Raw genomic sequence first — 17,562 nt, forward strand, 5'->3', positions numbered from 1 at the left:
AGACAATTGATAATATCTAGTTTACGGTTTCTGTAGTCATTTTGGAGGGTGAGGACTTGATGTGTTTAGTAAAGTTGAGAAATAAGTACATGAAAGAATGTGTGGGGAGGAAAAATTATGGGGAAGAGAAATTGTCTCAGGTAATAGTTATTACTATTTTTAGCACTTTGACTTACCAAATTGAAATTTTTGTTTGTTTCTTTTATAGAAATGTCAAAGTCTCATCTATGCCTAAACCATGTATTTTTTTCTGGTTGCCTCATGTTCTGTCACGGTCACAGTTAACATCCTCATTCTCAATCCTACCCATGATGCAGACAGATTGCCTCATTTCAGCTCAATAAAACATATCACCAAATTCCGTTAGACAGAAAAAGGGGTGGGGAGTGCCCTTTCTTGAGTGAATCCCTTCAAGAGAAAGTATGCCTCTCTCCTTTTCTCTTCACATCAATGCAGAGTCCCTCTGCGAATTTACAACACCCAACACCCATGAGTTCAGTCCTTAAGAAGGAAAATTGAGCAAGTATTTAATTGTTTGGACATTGCATAAAAGAGGTCCATATCCAGGCTAACTCTAGAAACTTTTATTCTCAAACTTAGTTGGCCTCTTTTTCTTCTGTCAGAGGACCATTCTTAGTGGCACTGGGGAAATCTTGGCACCCAGAAGAATTCAACTGCTCTCACTGCAAAAATACAATGGCCTACATTGGATTTGTAGAGGAGAAAGGAGCCCTGTACTGTGAGCTGTGCTATGAGAAATTCTTTGCCCCTGAATGTGGTCGATGCCAAAGGAAGATCCTTGGAGTAAGTATTGGAAACGTTTTTATTCTCAATGAGTTTTAAAGTAGAATAATTTTTTGATATGAAAGTCTTCTATCACTTTAACTTTTTATTTTCTTCTTGCTTTATGCCCTCTCTGCTTTCGTCACTATTTATTATTGTAAAGCAAAACTAAATAGACCTCTGTGGAAATATATCAGACTCATGGGGTTAGGTTGTCTTTGGTTTTGTCTCACTGAGTGCTGGCTTGTCTGGTGAAAGTCTAGCCACTGTGGGGAAAAAATAATTTACTGTGGGTGTGCTTCCTCAACAGGAGCCTGTTTGCTCAGGAATGAAGAGGTCGCATAGGACCACACACATCTGAGTTCTTAGAACTGACACCTTCACTGTTAAATAAAATTCCATAGCTTTTATAAGAGCAGTATTTCCCCACTTGTCAGAGTTCAAGCACAGGACACTGATTTCATGAAATATATAAAACATGAGGTTTATAAATGATATATTTTTCTTGAATACATACAATGTTTGAAAATATAACCTCAGTTTTATGAGAGTGCACATGTGATGGAAAAATGATTTTTTTCCTTTTTTTGCAAAAAGAGTAATTTAGAAGTCAGATACAGTACGTAATAAATAATGAATACATGAATTTCTTGCTCTGGAATACCTAGTTTCCAATGATAAATTAAGGGTCAGGCATACTTTATGGGTGACTAGGAGCTGGAATCTGATTTCAGAAGAAGCCAGAGTACCTGGCTTCACACAAAAATTGGACATGGCCCTGCTGAACTCTAATATACTCTCAATGTGAAAATATGATAATGAAACTCTAATTATTGTTAATTGAGAGAATAGGTAGTATGAATTATTGAGTAGTCTTAAGATATCTCTTAGGATATCCTTAAATGTGTCTAAAACGTTGAAGACACTTAAAATTATATATATGCCACCTGAAATATTTCTAGATTATTAATTTGTGTAACATGTTGGGAACAAAGAAGTGGAATGGTTCAGACTGTACCTTCCCAAATGATAACAAATAATTAATAGAATATTCATTAATACTGTTTTAGTGTATCAAGGTATTCTATAAATGCTAGAATAATAAAACAAAGTGAAGTTAGAGTCTTAGACCCAAATAAAGTTCTGGGAAATGGAAATCTCATACTCATTGCCTTGGAGATGGGCCAGAACTTCGATAGCTTGTCTAGATTGTGTTTTAGTTATTTGATTACCTGTTAAAGATTTCTCTCAAGGATGGAAAGGGAAGAATATTCTGGAAGCCTTGGGAGATAGTTTGATTCAATATACATCTTCTACAAATGTTCGTGGTGAATTTTGTGGATCTAAATGTCTGTTTCTTCCCATTGTCCTTCAGTAGTGAACATGACAATTTCTATGGCTAATAAGTCTATATTATTTCATTTTATTTTGATATTTTTTATAAAAGAAAATAGTTCACTCAAGCACAATTAGAAAACACAAAAAAATTTAAAGAATAAATTTAAATGACCTAAATATTTACCAATCACAGATAATTACTGTTAACCTTATGATGTGTTCTTTTCCAGTTTGCTCTTTATAAGTAATTTGTTTACAAAATTGTAATCATGCTTTATGTATATTATTTTTTGTGATAAATATTATAGAAAGAGTATTCACTACTCATCAAAAATTATTTTAATGGCTCCATCTTTCTCTCAATCCAAAGAAATGATTTCTTGTAAACCCAACACCCCAAAACCTCTTTTACTAATTAATATCTGGCCCAAATCTTTATAACTTGATATGTTTAACCATTGAGCCATTGCTGACCAGAATATGGTCCAAATTTTAGACATTCATTTGAGTCTGTGCTTAGTGCCGTCTTAGCTGATTTCCAAAAGCCTAAACACGTGTTAAACTGATTGGATTACATTATATTTTTATTGTATTTTATTACGTTATATACACTTATATACATTATATACATGTAATATATACAGTTATATATAATTATATATTTTTTATTTTATTTATTTATTTATTTATTTTTTTGACATGGGGTCTTGCTCTGTCACCCAGGCTGGAGTGCAGTGGCGCGATATCGGCTCACTGCAAGTTCCACCTCACAAGTTTACGCCATTCTCCTGCCTCAGCCTCCCAAGTAGCTGGGACTACAGGCACCCGCCACCACGCCCAGCTAATTTTTTGTATTTTCAGTAGAGACGGGGTTTCACCGTGTTAGCCAGGATGGTCTCGATCTCCTGAACTCGTGATCCGCCCGCCTTGGCCTCCCAAAGTGCTGGGATTACAGGTGTGAGCCACTGCGCCCGGCCCTATTATGTTTCATTATTATATTATATATATTATATTATTGCTTCTAAAATGCACCAAAGTATAGGTTTGTTTTAATTTTTACATGCTTCCTCCTTCCCCCAGAACTTTTGCAGATAATACCATAAAACCTTTGTAAGTTAATGTTTCCTGACACCCTTTGAGAAGAAGCAGAAAGTTTTGTAGCAAGGATTTATGAAATGCTTACTTTATTCACTGTACATATAATGTATAAATAACATAGTGATCATTCTTTAAGTTTATTGATTGGCATTTGTAAAGAACATACGTCTAAACATGCATCCGTTTAGATGATTTGTGAGTCTGTTCTTAAGTATCTCTTGTTACTTTGAGGGAAAGCTCAAGACAAAAATGAAGTATGTGTGCCTACTTTGGATTAGCTTTACAGGGATTTACTGGTACAGATATTAGAATAAACATTTATGTATTTATTGTCATCTTCTTTTTTTACATCCAATTACCTTTCTGTAACAGGAAGTCATCAATGCATTGAAACAAACTTGGCATGTTTCCTGTTTTGTGTGTGTAGCCTGTGGAAAGCCCATTCGGAACAATGTTTTTCACTTGGAGGATGGTGAACCCTACTGTGAGACTGGTAAGATCAGGGAGCCATTTGTTTCTTGAATTTTGAATATAGGTAAAACATTAAACCTTATATTACTATAAAGCTCAAGAAAATATTAGGCAAAGTTATTTTCTTAATTGTTTTGGAAGCATTTAATGCTGCTCTAAGCATATAGAAAAAACTGTGTAGATTTTTTTTTTCTTTTGAGACGGAGTCTTACCGTTGTTGCCCAGACTGGAGTGCAACGGCCCAATCTCGGCTCACTGCAGCCTCTGCCTCCCAGGTTCAAGTGGTTCTCCTGCCTCAGCCTCCCAAGTAGCTGGGAATACAGGCATGTGCCACCATGCCCGACTAATTTTGTATTTTTAGTAGAGACAGTGTTTCATCATGTTGGCCAGGCTGGTCTCGAACTCCTGACGTCAGGTGATCCACCTCCCAAAGTGCTGGGATTACAGGCATGAGCCACTGCGCCCGGCCCTATATAGACTTTTTAATGTGACTTTGTCGAAACAGATAGTCCCAACTTTATTATTGGAATTGAGAATGTAAGCATTACTTAGCAGGAAAAATATTTTGCTTGAATTCCCAATGATTTGTGGATATAAATTCTACTAAATCATGTACCTTAAGTCCACTTCTTATAGTCCAATAGTGAATTTTGTAAACATCAGAAATGTTCCACTTTAGAATATGATATTGATTTGCCCTTTAAGGCAACTGCCTTGAAAATAAACTTGAGATCGTTTGTTACTTTTACTGAATGAGAAGGTAATCCTGACTTGGATTGTTCCCTTGGTAAAATGATTTTTAATAAACTAGATTGAAAGGACCTATCTACTACATTTGTCTTATCACACAAACTCAGAACGTTTCCTTTTCCTTCCCAAAGTCTATAAGTGAACTTTTATAACATTTATTTATTAATATTGCCCTTACTTAGATATTACTACCACATACACATGTTTCAAAATACAAAACATTTTTCCTTTATTGTGCCTCTATTCACTACCACTGCATTCTCACTACTGAGTTTTATTGTTATTCTACCTTGAAATTCAAAGGTCTGTGCTGATAGAAGGAGGTATTCCAGAATAATGGAGTTAAAGGAGCAGTCAGCTTCTAAGTTGAAGCTGTATCATCATCATTCAGCCCTTCTTTGTCCACTCAGTATTCTCTTGTTTTCATCTTCCTTTCAGCTCCTTAGTTTAAACCAACCTGGATATATTCCAGACTGTCTCCCAGGAATCCCAGAAATTCCAGTTAAGTACCCCATGGGCTGTTTTGGGACAGGTTGGCCACAAGCTGCCTTCCTCGATTCAACCAGAATACTTCATATTTTGTAATTCCACTTAATTTTTCTGAAGAAAGAGCTGGGTTTTTTTTGTTTGTTTGTTTGGTTTTTAGTTTGATTTGTTTGTTTTAGCAGCTTTGGAAGACATTTTGACTAACTGGCAGGTAGCCCATATCTAGCCAAAACACATAAAACAGTCTAGCCTTAATACCTATATTTAATGTATTCGAAGTCATATTTTAAAAACCAAATAATTACTTATAGGAAAGGAAAAACATTACTGAATATTTATTTAAATGTCACATCTCATCAACTTGGTCTGTTTTTGTCTTTTCCTTCTTTTAACCTCCAAACCATTTCTTAACCCAGTATCCTTTATCTCAATAAATAACCCCACTGTCCACTATCCAAAAACCTGCAGGCCATGTTGGATTCTGCTTTTTCCCTTGTTCTTTCCTTATCCAATCTAAATAGGAAATCCTGGCAGCTCTACCTCCAATGTATATCATATTCATTTATTTCTTTCCATCTCAACTGTCACTAAAGCTGACTTGCTTTCATCCTTTTTCTGAACATTGTAATTGGCACCTAAATGGTATAGCCCCTCCCCTTCCTTCCAACCTCCAAACAGCAGGCATAGAGCAGCTGTAGTATATATATATATATACAGTTTAGACGGAATCTTGCTCTGTCACCCAGGCTGGAGTGCAGTGACGCAATCTCAGCTCACTGCAAGCTCTGCCTCCCGGGTTCACGCCATTCTCCTGCCTCAGCCTCCCGAGTAGCTGGGACTACAGATGCCCGCCACCATGCCCGGCTAATTTTTTTGTATTTTTAGTAGAGACGGGCTTTCACCATGTTAGCCAGGATGGTCTCGATCTCCTGACCTCGTGATCTGCCCACCTCGGCCTCCCAAAGTGCTGGGATTACAAGCGTGAGCCATCACACCCGGCCAGTAATAGTTTTTGAAATGTGAATTAGATCAAGCTTAAACCCTTTAGTGGCTTCCACTAGAAAAAAATTACACTTTTTTTTTTTTGAGTTGGAGTCTCACTCTGTCACCCAGGCTGGGGTGCAGTGGCCTGATCTCGGCTCACTGCAACCTCCACCTCCCGGGTTCAGGCGATTCTTCTGCCTCACCTCTCAAGTGGCTGGGCTTACAGGCACCTGCCACCACGCCCGGCTAATATTTTTGTATTTTTAGTAGAGACAGGGTTTCACCATGTTGGCCAGGGTAGTGTAGAACTCCTGACCTCAAGTGATCCGCCTGCCTCGGCCTCCCAAAGTGCTGGGATTACAGGTGTGAGCCACCGCGCCTGGCCAAATTACACTTATGAGGGCCTGTTTTGCCATCCTTATCTCCTCCCACCTTGCCTTCTGTCACCAGATTCTACCCATACGCAGCCCTTTGGCGTTCTTCTGAACATGCTGAGATCCTTCCTTCTTTGGGGCTTTTGTGCTTACTGTTTCTTCTAACTTGAATGTTCTTTGTCAGTTTTTCTGCAGCGATTCCTCTTTATTCACGTTTCATTGCAACTATTACCTCTTCAGAGAGGCCTTTTCTAATTTTCCTTAATAGTGTAGTGCCCCCCCCCCCAATTATTTTGTATTAAATTACTATTTTCTTTCCTTCATGGTACTTATCATAATCTGAAATTTATTTATTATCATTTATTTTTTTAATTCAATAAATCATGACATCCTCTTTCCAATGAGAATATGAGCCCCATGAGGAAAGCAACCTCAACTGTCTTCTTCACCACTGTACCCCTGCAGTGCCTTGAACAATGCCTGGCACACAGTAGACTGCATGAATCTATGCTGAGCAAATGGTGCTAAGGAATACTAAAGATTGACAATTGCCAAGTAAGTTTAATCAAGTTGCAAATTATAGCCTGCCTTCCTCTCCAGCTGAGGTTGGATTGACAATGTCAAAGGCCAAAGGGTGAACCATGAGTCAACACAGTAGTGAGAGGAGCTGCATAAAAGAAAATTAGGGCAACCAGCCTGGGCAAGATGGGGAAACCCTGTCTCTACTAAAAATACAAAAAAAAAAAAAAAATAGCCAGGTTGTGGTGGTGGGCACCTGTAATCCCAACTGCTCGGGAGACTGAGGCAGGACAATCGCTTGAACCCGAAAGGTGAAGGTTCCAGTGAGCCGAGATCGCGCCACTACACTCCAGCCTGGGCGAGAGAGCGAGGCTCTTGTCTCAAAAAGACAAAAAAGAAAAGAAAATTAGGGCCAGGCACAGTGACTCAATACCTTTAATCCCAGCTCTTTGGGAGGTGAGGCAATCACTTGAGGCCATGAGTTCAAAACCAGCATGGGCAGCCTACCAAGACCCCGTCTCTACAAAAAAAAATTTTTTTAATTAGCTGGACATGGTGGCTTGTACATGTAGTCTCAGCTACTCAGGAGACAGAGGCAGGAGGATGGCTTGAGCCCAGGAGGTGGAGGCTGCAGTGAACTGTGATCACACCACTACACTCAAGTCTGGGTGACAGAGCAAGACCCTGTCTCTCTAATGAAAGAAAAAAAAAACCAGAAAATTCTAATTTAGTAACAGAGAAACATCTCAAAACTGCTTTCGTCAGAAGGAAATCCTGTAGTATTCTTATAACTGTAATCTATGTCAAGTAAATGGTCTTTTCTGGCTAAGGGTTTTCAACATGAAGTCATAAAATTGAAAGGAAAATACAGCAAAATAAATTGTGGCTAATATTGTTGTGATACAGTCTAGCTAGAAACTCAGTCATAGCACTTATTCATGTAAGTTTCCTGTAACATTTCTTTTTTCTTCCTTGACCAAGTCAGATACGCTATGAAATTTGCCACTATCAGATTTTGTTTTTGATCTCTGTTCATTAGTCTTATTGTTGCTAGTTATTAAAAGTCCTTTGTATTTCTTCAGAACAGTCATGTCTACTGATAACTGGTCACAGTACAGTTCTTTTTTTTTTTTTTCTTTGAGACAGAGTCTCACTCTTGTCACTAGGCTGGAGTGCAGTGGCGCGATCTCGGCTCACTGCAACCTCCGCCTCCCGGGTTCAAGCAATTCTCGTGCCTCAGCCTCCCGAGTAGCTGGCACTACAGGCACGCGCCACCACGCCCAGCTAATTTTTGTATTTTTAGTAGAGACAGGGTTTCACCATGTTGGCCAGGATGGTCTCGATCTCTTGAACTCGTGATCTGTCTATCTGCCTACCTCAGCCTCCCAAAGTGCTGGGATTACAGGTGTGAGCAACCGCGCCCGGCCAGAACAGTTCTTTATATGTATTTAGGCAATTAAGTAGTTGGCAAGAAGTGAGAAGTATTACATGAAAAATTATAATCAAGAATGTTAGGTTGTATAAATAATATTTATACCAAGGGAATCCTGAAACATACTAAACATCTCTCTCAAGCCAAATGTTATGCCATCTTCTGAAATTTTTCAAATTCCTAATATCTTTGTCTTCAGCATCTCATCTAATCCTGATTTTGTTGCTGCCTTCTAGGAACGATCATTCTAAAACTTCATCATGTTTAAATTATGTCTCTCTGCCCTCCCTTAATACAGATTATTATGCCCTCTTTGGTACTATATGCCATGGATGTGAATTTCCCATAGAAGCTGGTGACATGTTCCTGGAAGCTCTGGGCTACACCTGGCATGACACTTGCTTTGTATGCTCAGTAAGTAGAGTCTTATTTCCTAATTAAAGGGGTATAGTATGGCCAATTCTAGCTTTAGTATTTAATGGAAATATCAGCTTTTGTGTCTTTCAGTCCTTCAAACCTAAAGAAAAATTATTTTTAATTTTTTGTAAATTTTGAAAGTTGTTTATTAAATTTTTTGGCATTTTTGAAATTATTTGGCACCCAGTGAGATCCTTAGTCCTTAGAGAAAATACAATTTTAATATATTTTTGTCTATAAGGAGAAGCTATGTATTTCTTAAAACAGTAAGATTCCTTTACTTAAAAAAAAAAAAACCTCTGTTACTAGTGTTTGTTGTAGTTTTTGGAAATGTTAGGTACTTCTTAAAATACAAATAAATAATTATAAAAATCGGCTATTGGATTAACACTGGGAATAAACTATATGTTGAGTCATTTCTTTTCTTAGCAATAGCCCCTGGATATTCTTTTCTTTTTGAGACTGTGGTCCAGTAAACATGTGATAAAGTATTTGCCTATTCATTTGATATTTTAATATTTTTGGTTTTATGTTTAATGATTAGGATGGATTCAAATATTAAAATAAATAGTTTTTAAATGTAAGAAGTAAATATCCAGTAAACGTGCTCTGTTCAGGTGTTTGATTTTTTAAAATTAGATTTAACATATCTACAGTTTTCAATACTCATTGTACAAAGGGGGCAAAAGTAATATTAATCGATGCTTAATGATCTCCCCAAACATTACCATTGAACTTTTTCTTGTTTACCTCATCCATCTCTTAGACTTCATAAAGTCTATAAAAAAGCAAAACTTTTAGCAGATTTGCCTTTTCTTTTCTAATAAAGCTGTTCGTTCTAATTAACAAAGGCAATAGGAAGAACAAGGAGCTGTAAATGTAGATAGTGGACTGACTGTATAATCCTCAGCAGCCAGATATTGACCTGGTTATAAGAAACAAACAAAAGAGGTCTCAGCTTGAACACAAGGCAGCCCTTAAAAAAAAAGGACTCAGGTATTCTGTGCCTGTTTAACTGGCAGCAAGCTAATGTTGGGCTTGGGAAGGTTTGGTAAAGCAAATGAGTCTCTACAACACGAAGTAAAATTAAGACGTTGTTTATAATTTGGGGAGATAAAATATATTTAACGAGCCCTCTTTCTATATTGATTTTCAAGTTAGGGATAAATCTTCCCTCTGGATAAAGAAAAGTGATGATCAGTGCTTTCTTAAATTAGAATACATTCTAGGAAAAAGCTATTTTTCATTGCTTTTGAAAGATTATATCTAATGTTATAGTAATCGTGAAATATTAGGGAATCTAATTTAACCAACTAAAGTGTTTTGTCATATTATCCATTGGGGGAAAAAGTCACTTTCTCCTTCTCCAGCATGCTGGATAAAATCCTCTTAATATCCTCTTAAATAATATCTCTTAAATACCGCTTCTTTTTCAGGTGTGTTGTGAAAGTTTGGAAGGTCAGACCTTTTTCTCCAAGAAGGACAAGCCCCTGTGTAAGAAACATGCTCATTCTGTGAATTTTTGAAAGTCAACAGTTCAGGAGAAGAGAAGGAATTTGAAGAGAAAAAGGAAAATTAAAATTACTAATTAATTTTTAGATTCAATATTTATATGGAGTTTTGAAAAATAATAGTGGCCCTGAAGGAATAAATTCCAGCTTTAAAAACCAAGTCTGAGGAAATATTTGGCTTCATAAAGTAAAGAGACAGTTTGGCATTTATTATTACTTTTTCCTGTATTTTATGCCCATAAAATAAGTTTTATAAAAACCAATTTCCTGATGGACTATTAAATTCATCTTAGAATAAATTAGTGAAGAATTTAATTTTAGAATAAATAATCCAATCTGAAATAATTATACCTTCTTTCCTTGTTAGGTAGTTATGAGTAAATCTGCAAAAGGCAATGAAAATGCCTTAAATTTTATCAATAAGAGAATCATTGTATTTTAAAAAAAAACTAATACTTATCTTTAAAATAGTAAATAGGATTTTAAACAGAGAATTTTATCAGTAATAGGTGTCAGTTTTTAAAAAATTGCTTGTAGGCTGAGCGCGGTGGCTCACACCTGTAATCCCAGCACTTTGGGAGGCCAAGGTGGGTGGATCACCTGAGGTCAGGAGTTTGAGATCAGCCTGGCCAACATGGTGAAACCCCATCTCTACTAAAAATACAAAAATTAGCCGGACGCAGTGGCACGCGCCTGTAATCCCAGCTACTCAGGAGGCTGAGGCCCGAGAATCGCTTGAACCCGGGAGGCAGAAGTTGCACTGAGCCGAGATCGTACCACTGCACTCCAGCCTGGGTGACAGAGTGAGACTCCGTCTCCAAAAAAAAAAACATTGCTTGTATATTATTTTTGCCTTACAGTGGATCATTCTAGTAGGAAAGGACAATGAGATTTTTTATCAAAATGTGTCATGCCAGTAAGAGATGTTATATTCTTTTCTCATTTCTTCCCCACCCAAAAATAAGCTACCATATAGCTTATAAGTCTCAAATTTTTGCCTTTTACTAAAATGTGATTGTTTCTATTCATTGTGTATGCTTCATCACCTATATTAGGCAAATTCCATTTTTTCCCTTGTGCTAAGGTGAAGATTTAATTAAATAATTTTGGCCTCTAATAGTTTTCTCTCTCTTTAAAGAGAATAAATAGAGGGCCGGGTGCGATGGCTCACGCCTGTGATCCCAGCACTTTGGGAGGCCAAGACGGGCGGATCATGAGGTCAAGAGATCAAGATCATCCTGGCCAACATGGTGAAACCCTGTCTCTACTAAAAATACAAAAATGAGCTGGGCATGGTGGGGCGTGCCTGTAGTCCCATGTACTTGGGAGGCTGAGGCAGGAAAATTGCTTGAACCCAGCAGACGGAAGTTGCAGTGAGCTGAGATCGCACCACTGCACTCCAGCCTGGTGACAGAGTGAGACTCTGTCTCTTAAAAAAAAAAAAAGAGAGAGAGAGAGAGAATAAATAGAAAAGAATGTGGCTGGGAATTGTGAATCAGAAGATTATACCCCCAATTTTTTTCAATCCCCTTTTCTCAAATAATAAATTAGTTAAATCAGTTTCTGAGTTATGCCACTGGCTGATGAAGAGTTGAGAGGTCTCTTTGCAGAATAATCTTTTTGTTTCATTTTGTTTCTTCTTCTACATTTAAAAATTAAAAGATTGGCTTGAGGATGTGATGAAATTGAGACTTTTTGTGGTTTTCTCTCAATAATAAGTGAACCAATTTCAAATGTGATCACAAAGTTTGGAAAGCTTTTATTCACAGAGGTTGGGTAGTGTTGGGAGGGGAGTTTAATTACTCAGATTGGCCTGTTATTTGATTTCCTCATTTGGGAAAAGAATTATGCAGATACCACATGGAGACAGGGAACAATTGTGGTAAAACTGTGGATCCTGTTGCTATTTGCCCAGTGAGAAAACAGATTCTGGTATTTGATTTGGTTTTCCTCTTTGTTTTCTTTTTGTTTCCAGAATGGATGAAAGTCCATGAACCTCCTAAGTTATAATTTAAATTTGTTTGGGGCAAGGTGCTTTTATAGTCGAGACAGAGCCCTAGGTCCTTCCTGCCCCATCACTCACTTACGACATCACTTCCATTGTGTGCATGTTTGTTATAGAGGAGGTTTTAGGCTACAATATTTGTTTAACCTCCCTAAGAACTTTCAAGGCATCTGTCCTGAAAGCTGTTAATTTATGGTCTAGCAGATTTATATTATATGCAGATAATAATTAACTGGGGATAAAAGAATGGCAAGGGGTGACACAAAGTAGCAAACTGAATACTTCTCCAATAGCAACCCCAAGCTACCTCCTCACCCTGCATCTTGGAGGGAGGCAGGAAATTTCTTTTGAAATAAAGTGCTGGAGCTGAATTCTGCATTATTTATCGTTGCTGCTGAAACCACCTATAAAAGACTTGCTAGCTAATGTGCATTGTCATATAATGTACACTGTCACATTTTTACAGTCTTTTACGTTATAGAATACAAAATAAGTTGATGGTTTTGTTTGGTGTGAGCTTTTTGTTTGTTTCTTTAGTTTTGCCTTCATAGGTTATATGCCAAGATAGTATTTGATAAGTCAATGACATTTGGATGTTTTCAAAGAATTTTATTTGACCCAGATTTCTTATAAAGTTATCTTACATTAAGGATGTCATTTTCGTCAGACCTTCTTTCTACATATCATTCATGAAGCATAATGTTGCATTTCGCCAAATTTTATGCCTGAAAGGGTAGTGTTGCTTCCTAAGGTATCATGTTGTCTTTGTGCTTTGTCCGTCTCTTCCGTGGCGAAGCTTTATATCTGTTCCTAAAACAGTTAATCCTGTGAAATAAATATTGAACATAATCCAGAAGAATCTCTCTATTTCCAGTGGGGAATGCCATATTTAATTCACCAGCAGTAATCCTTTAATAACTGGCAGAGCACTTTATTCTTCTGGTGAGCTCCCTGAATATTTATTTTTCTGATTATAAATTTTCTATATTAGTAGCATTTTTTAATTATTACTTCTTCACTATAGAGCATTTACTTTTAGTCTCTCTAGATGTATATTTTGGAATGCTGTACTTGGCATAACAGATTAAAATCATAATGCATGACTAAAAACTCCTTGGATTTATTTCCCATTTTAAAATTTTTAGTGGTAAGTTCAGATTTGTAATCTTTCTCTAGACTTCCGTGGTCTGAATGTTGCCTGCTGAAGTAGCAACCTAAAAAGTATCCCCTGCTTATGCTTCTCCAGTTGGCCCTCCATGTCCATAGGCTTTGCATCTGTGATTCAGCCAACTGTGGGTCAAAAATATTTGGGGAAAAAAATGGATGGTTGCGCCTTTACTGAACATGTACAAACTTTTTTTTGTCATTAAACAATGTAATATAACAACTATTTACAAAGCATTTACATTGTATTAGCTATTATAGGTAATCTAGAGATGATTTAAAGTATATGGTAGGATGTGCATAGGTTATATGCAAATACTACACCATTTCCTATAAGGGACTTGAACATCATGGACTTTAGTATCCTAGGGGGTTCTTGGAACCCACCACCCGTAGGGGCACCATAGGACAGCTATAGTACCGTGTTTATTTCCTGTTAATTCAGGTTCCGTTTAGAGTCTAAAAGTAAAACCTAATCATTTAGTCACAGTGTAAAAACAAATGGAAATAACAGTTCAAATCTTCAAAATATTAGTGTAGCATTATGTTTAAAATAATCTACAACAAAAATGTACCATTTTCAAGCAGTACTACATTAGGAGCCCTTTTATAGAAAATAATTTCTTCTTTACCCCTGTTCCAGTGTGAATCTAGTATTCTGTTAACATTTGTGTGGCATTTGGAGTTTGTCATCCCCATTGAAGAGAGAGCCTTCTCAGACATGAAGCAAGGGAAGCATACTGAATAGTTTTACACAAATTTAATCTGGCTTCCATTTGCCCCCTCATTTCCCAAATGTTTAAAGGTATTGGATTTGGATTCTCAATGTATAATTTGCCTTATCTGTTAATTTCTATCTTCTGTCTCTTTAATTTTGTATATCTGCTGTTTTGCTTTTGGATACATTTTCTAATTAGAAGTCACATGATAAATATAATCAGTATAGTAATAATACCGTAATGTGCACATACTCAATAAATAAATGACTGCATTGTTGTAAATGAGCTCTCCTTTTTGTTGTTGTTGTTGGTTGGCGAGTGGTTTCCATCAAGTCATCATGGGAAAATAATCAAGTTCCATATTCACAGGTTAGGATAGGATGTAATAATTCTCAGAAGAACCCTTCTAGTATGATATTTGCTTGTCAAAATGTCTCAGAAACACAATATTTGAAAATACTGTCACATTTATTGTATTTCTCTCTGTTCTTATGCTGTGCATGTAGAATGTACCCAATGTTTATGAATTAATAGATAAATAAGTTCTATTGTCTTTTGAAAATATTTATTGCTGAAATGATTTGTTGGAACAACCTGTCATATCAAACATATTAGAACGTAATCAAAGAACATAAATCGTCATCCATATTTTGACATTTTGCATTAGATATTGGGATGCTCAACTCATCTCAATCTCATTAACTGACTATTCCATAACTAGATAGGCTCACCTCTGCCTCATTTGTTTATTAGTTTAAGATTTTTTTCCAACTGTATAAAGTTAAGACAAATGTTTCTGTTGCACGCTCTATGTTGGGAATAAAAGAGAAATTCAAGTCTATTTGCTCACAGTATATTAAACTCCAGAAGCCAAACTTTTAAGGGCATCAAGTCTGCATCTGACATTTTAATAGCTGCTGTTTGGTTTCTATCAATCACGTCATTGCACATTAAAATGCACCGACAAAATAAGAGATCTGTCATTCCTTCGTTAAGAAACAGTAATCCAGTACAAGATTTATAGGCTTAAGTCTCAACCGTGTGTTCACAATAAATCCCCATTCAGTGCTCAAACCAGAGCAAGCCTCCCTGTCGTTCAGTGTTTTCTAGTCAAAATGTCCCCAATATAAGATTATCAAAGGTTTTCTTACAGAACTACATATAAAATCCTTTTGCCAGCGAAAGCTTAATTTGGGTTGGCGGTTTCCCTTTTTAAGTACTCTCAGACAAGATCTTGGTTATATCAGAAACACATGGGTACTGATGTATTATTAGCAGGCCTGGTGTTAATTAGGGAGAATTACCAGAAATAGTTTGCTTCGTGGAAATTTATTGCAGAATCACACTTGACTGATGGCAGAATAGGAGTTGCTGAGAGAGAGCAGCTCCCACTCATAACCACTAATTAATAGGGTGCCAAAATTCCGCAGAGAAAGTTTCATCCCAAGTGTGGGAGCCTCCCAGGGAAAATGGTTCCTTTGCAGTATTTAAAATTTAACAGAGGAAAGGGGCTAGGACACATGGCTACCTAACAGAAATCTCAAGCTGATATGGTTTTGTGTTGTACGTGTGAATGAGAGGATTTAACTCAGTAAGTACCGAGCCCAAATGTTGCCTGTATATTTATCGTACTATGGAGATATGCATATTATTTTTCATGCGGCAAGTGCCTGATTTGCCAAACTATTCATTTTCTGAGGAGAATTTACAGCAGTATATACCATTTGTCTGTAGTATTATATTACAGAACTTTTGATTCTGTGATTTAGAATCTGTCTGGGTAGGTGGCAAGATTGCATCAATGATTAATAAGAAAGGTGTAGCCTTCATACCTTGAACATGGGGTTGGGGAAAAGTGAGAAGCATTTTGTGATTTGCGCTAAAGGCAGAGCACTAGGGGAGCCCTTTTAAATAGAAGTTTGCCAAGAAGGCAACTTTTTTATTTTGTCCTGTCTGTGACTGCATGTAATAACACACAATAAAGCTTGGAGCTGTTGTTTAGTGTAGAATGGGATATTTCCATGTCCGAAAACCACTTGTCTGACCTTGGGGAGATAAATAAAGCAATTTAGAATTCTCAGGGAGTATAATTTTTCAATTTCTCAAATATGGTAAATATAGTTCCCAAGGAAAATGACTTCTATGCCAGGTCCTTGAGTTGATTGACACGGTCTCTTATGCATCTGTGTTTCAAAGGACAAAGTTTCTGCTCTTTCTGTCTAAAGTTTTCTAACTGGGTTCCAAATTATTTTTCATCTTCATATTCTAAACTGTCATGTTTGCTCTCTAGCTCAAATATAATGATTTTTTTCCTTTTTTCTTCTTTTCTGTTTCTTTTGTTTGTAAAGCACACACAACTGGTGCTATTCTAACTTACTCAAAAATACCATTGTTTCTTTGTTTTAAAGTATTTTAGTAGACTATAAATACCTTCAGGTGTGTCTTGAATTTTCTACCCTAGTTTATTACTGATATGCCCATTTGTTCCCTTGGTAAGTGAGAAAGTAAATGGAACTCCAGTTACATCACAGCAATATTAGTTTTGGCATAATAAAACTGCTTACTTAACCTATATTGATGTCATCTAACCCCGGAAGCTTTCTCTATCCCTGTTTCCTTGAGAATCCTGACAATTTTAGCCGCCTTAATTGAATGAAACGGAGAGCAGAGGAATCCATGGAGCTTTTCGAGTATGAACTTTGAAATATAAGTTAAATTAATTCCAGCTTAATTAACTGGAACTTACCATTCATTCTGCTTTGCTAAATTACTATGCTACTGCTTAGTGATTTTTCTAATACCATTATAAATGCTTTGAATTCTCCTGCCCCTAGAAAAGATAAATTGATCTGAATCTCTTATAGTTTGTTTGTGCCTGTATCTGGGAAGTTCTGGATGACCTTTGACTGTATCAACGTAGATTATAATCGAGAATATAAATTACAGCTGAGGGGGGAAAAGTGGTTACTCCTGGTAGATCCGTCTGGATGCAATCAGGAGGGCAGAAATCACAAAATAACTTAGAGTCTAGTATAAGGAATTATTAAGCTGTGGTAGGAGAGTAACTAAAAATCTGAAGTGACCTCTAAAGGACAGCCTGGGGCTGAGAGAGGACCCAAAGAAGACAAGCTTAGAAGGAGATGCCCTCCTCATGGCTGGGCGTAGGACCTTTTCGGAGAAAGTGGTTTCAGCCCACTAAAAGTTCTCTGTGTTGCTGAGGTTCTGCGGACAAGGCAACAATTCTCTGGAATGCAGAAAAGATTGATGGGTGACTGCACAAAGAGAGTTGGGTGCCGCTGTGGGCACAGGCCTGGAATACACAGTACCCATGTCATGAAGCAAGGTGATGTGAAGTTTCTAAGGTGCTATGAAGGCCCCAGCCCGGGATGTGAAGTTCCTGAGGGTCTGTGCACTCTGGAAGCACAGCTGGGGCAGAACTCCAGCACTTGTCTCCACACACATGCGCTCTGATGGACCACACAAAAGAAACCAAATGCAACCCCTAGATCCA

At 37.1% G+C, this 17,562-nt stretch overlaps 1 protein-coding gene across 5 annotated transcripts in view; it reads left to right on the top strand.

Annotated features, from left to right (window-relative positions):
* The window catches only part of PDLIM5 (PDZ and LIM domain 5), a 215,665-nt gene extending 201,332 nt beyond the window's left edge, over window positions 1-14,333 (top strand). For all 5 annotated transcript variants that reach the window (XM_054484247.2, XM_054484244.2, XM_054484249.2 and 2 more), the window contains 4 exons: window positions 624-804; window positions 3,592-3,712; window positions 8,534-8,649; window positions 10,089-14,333. In XM_054484247.2, coding sequence (XP_054340222.1) covers window positions 624-804; window positions 3,592-3,712; window positions 8,534-8,649; window positions 10,089-10,178 — 508 coding nt within the window. In that variant the 3' untranslated portion in view covers window positions 10,179-14,333. The remainder of the gene's footprint in view (window positions 1-623; window positions 805-3,591; window positions 3,713-8,533; window positions 8,650-10,088) is intronic.
* Window positions 14,334-17,562: the final 3,229 nt, after the last annotated feature.

Source organism: Pongo pygmaeus, chromosome 3, assembly GCF_028885625.2.
Source record: "Pongo pygmaeus isolate AG05252 chromosome 3, NHGRI_mPonPyg2-v2.0_pri, whole genome shotgun sequence".
Lineage (NCBI taxonomy): Eukaryota > Metazoa > Chordata > Mammalia > Primates > Hominidae > Pongo > Pongo pygmaeus.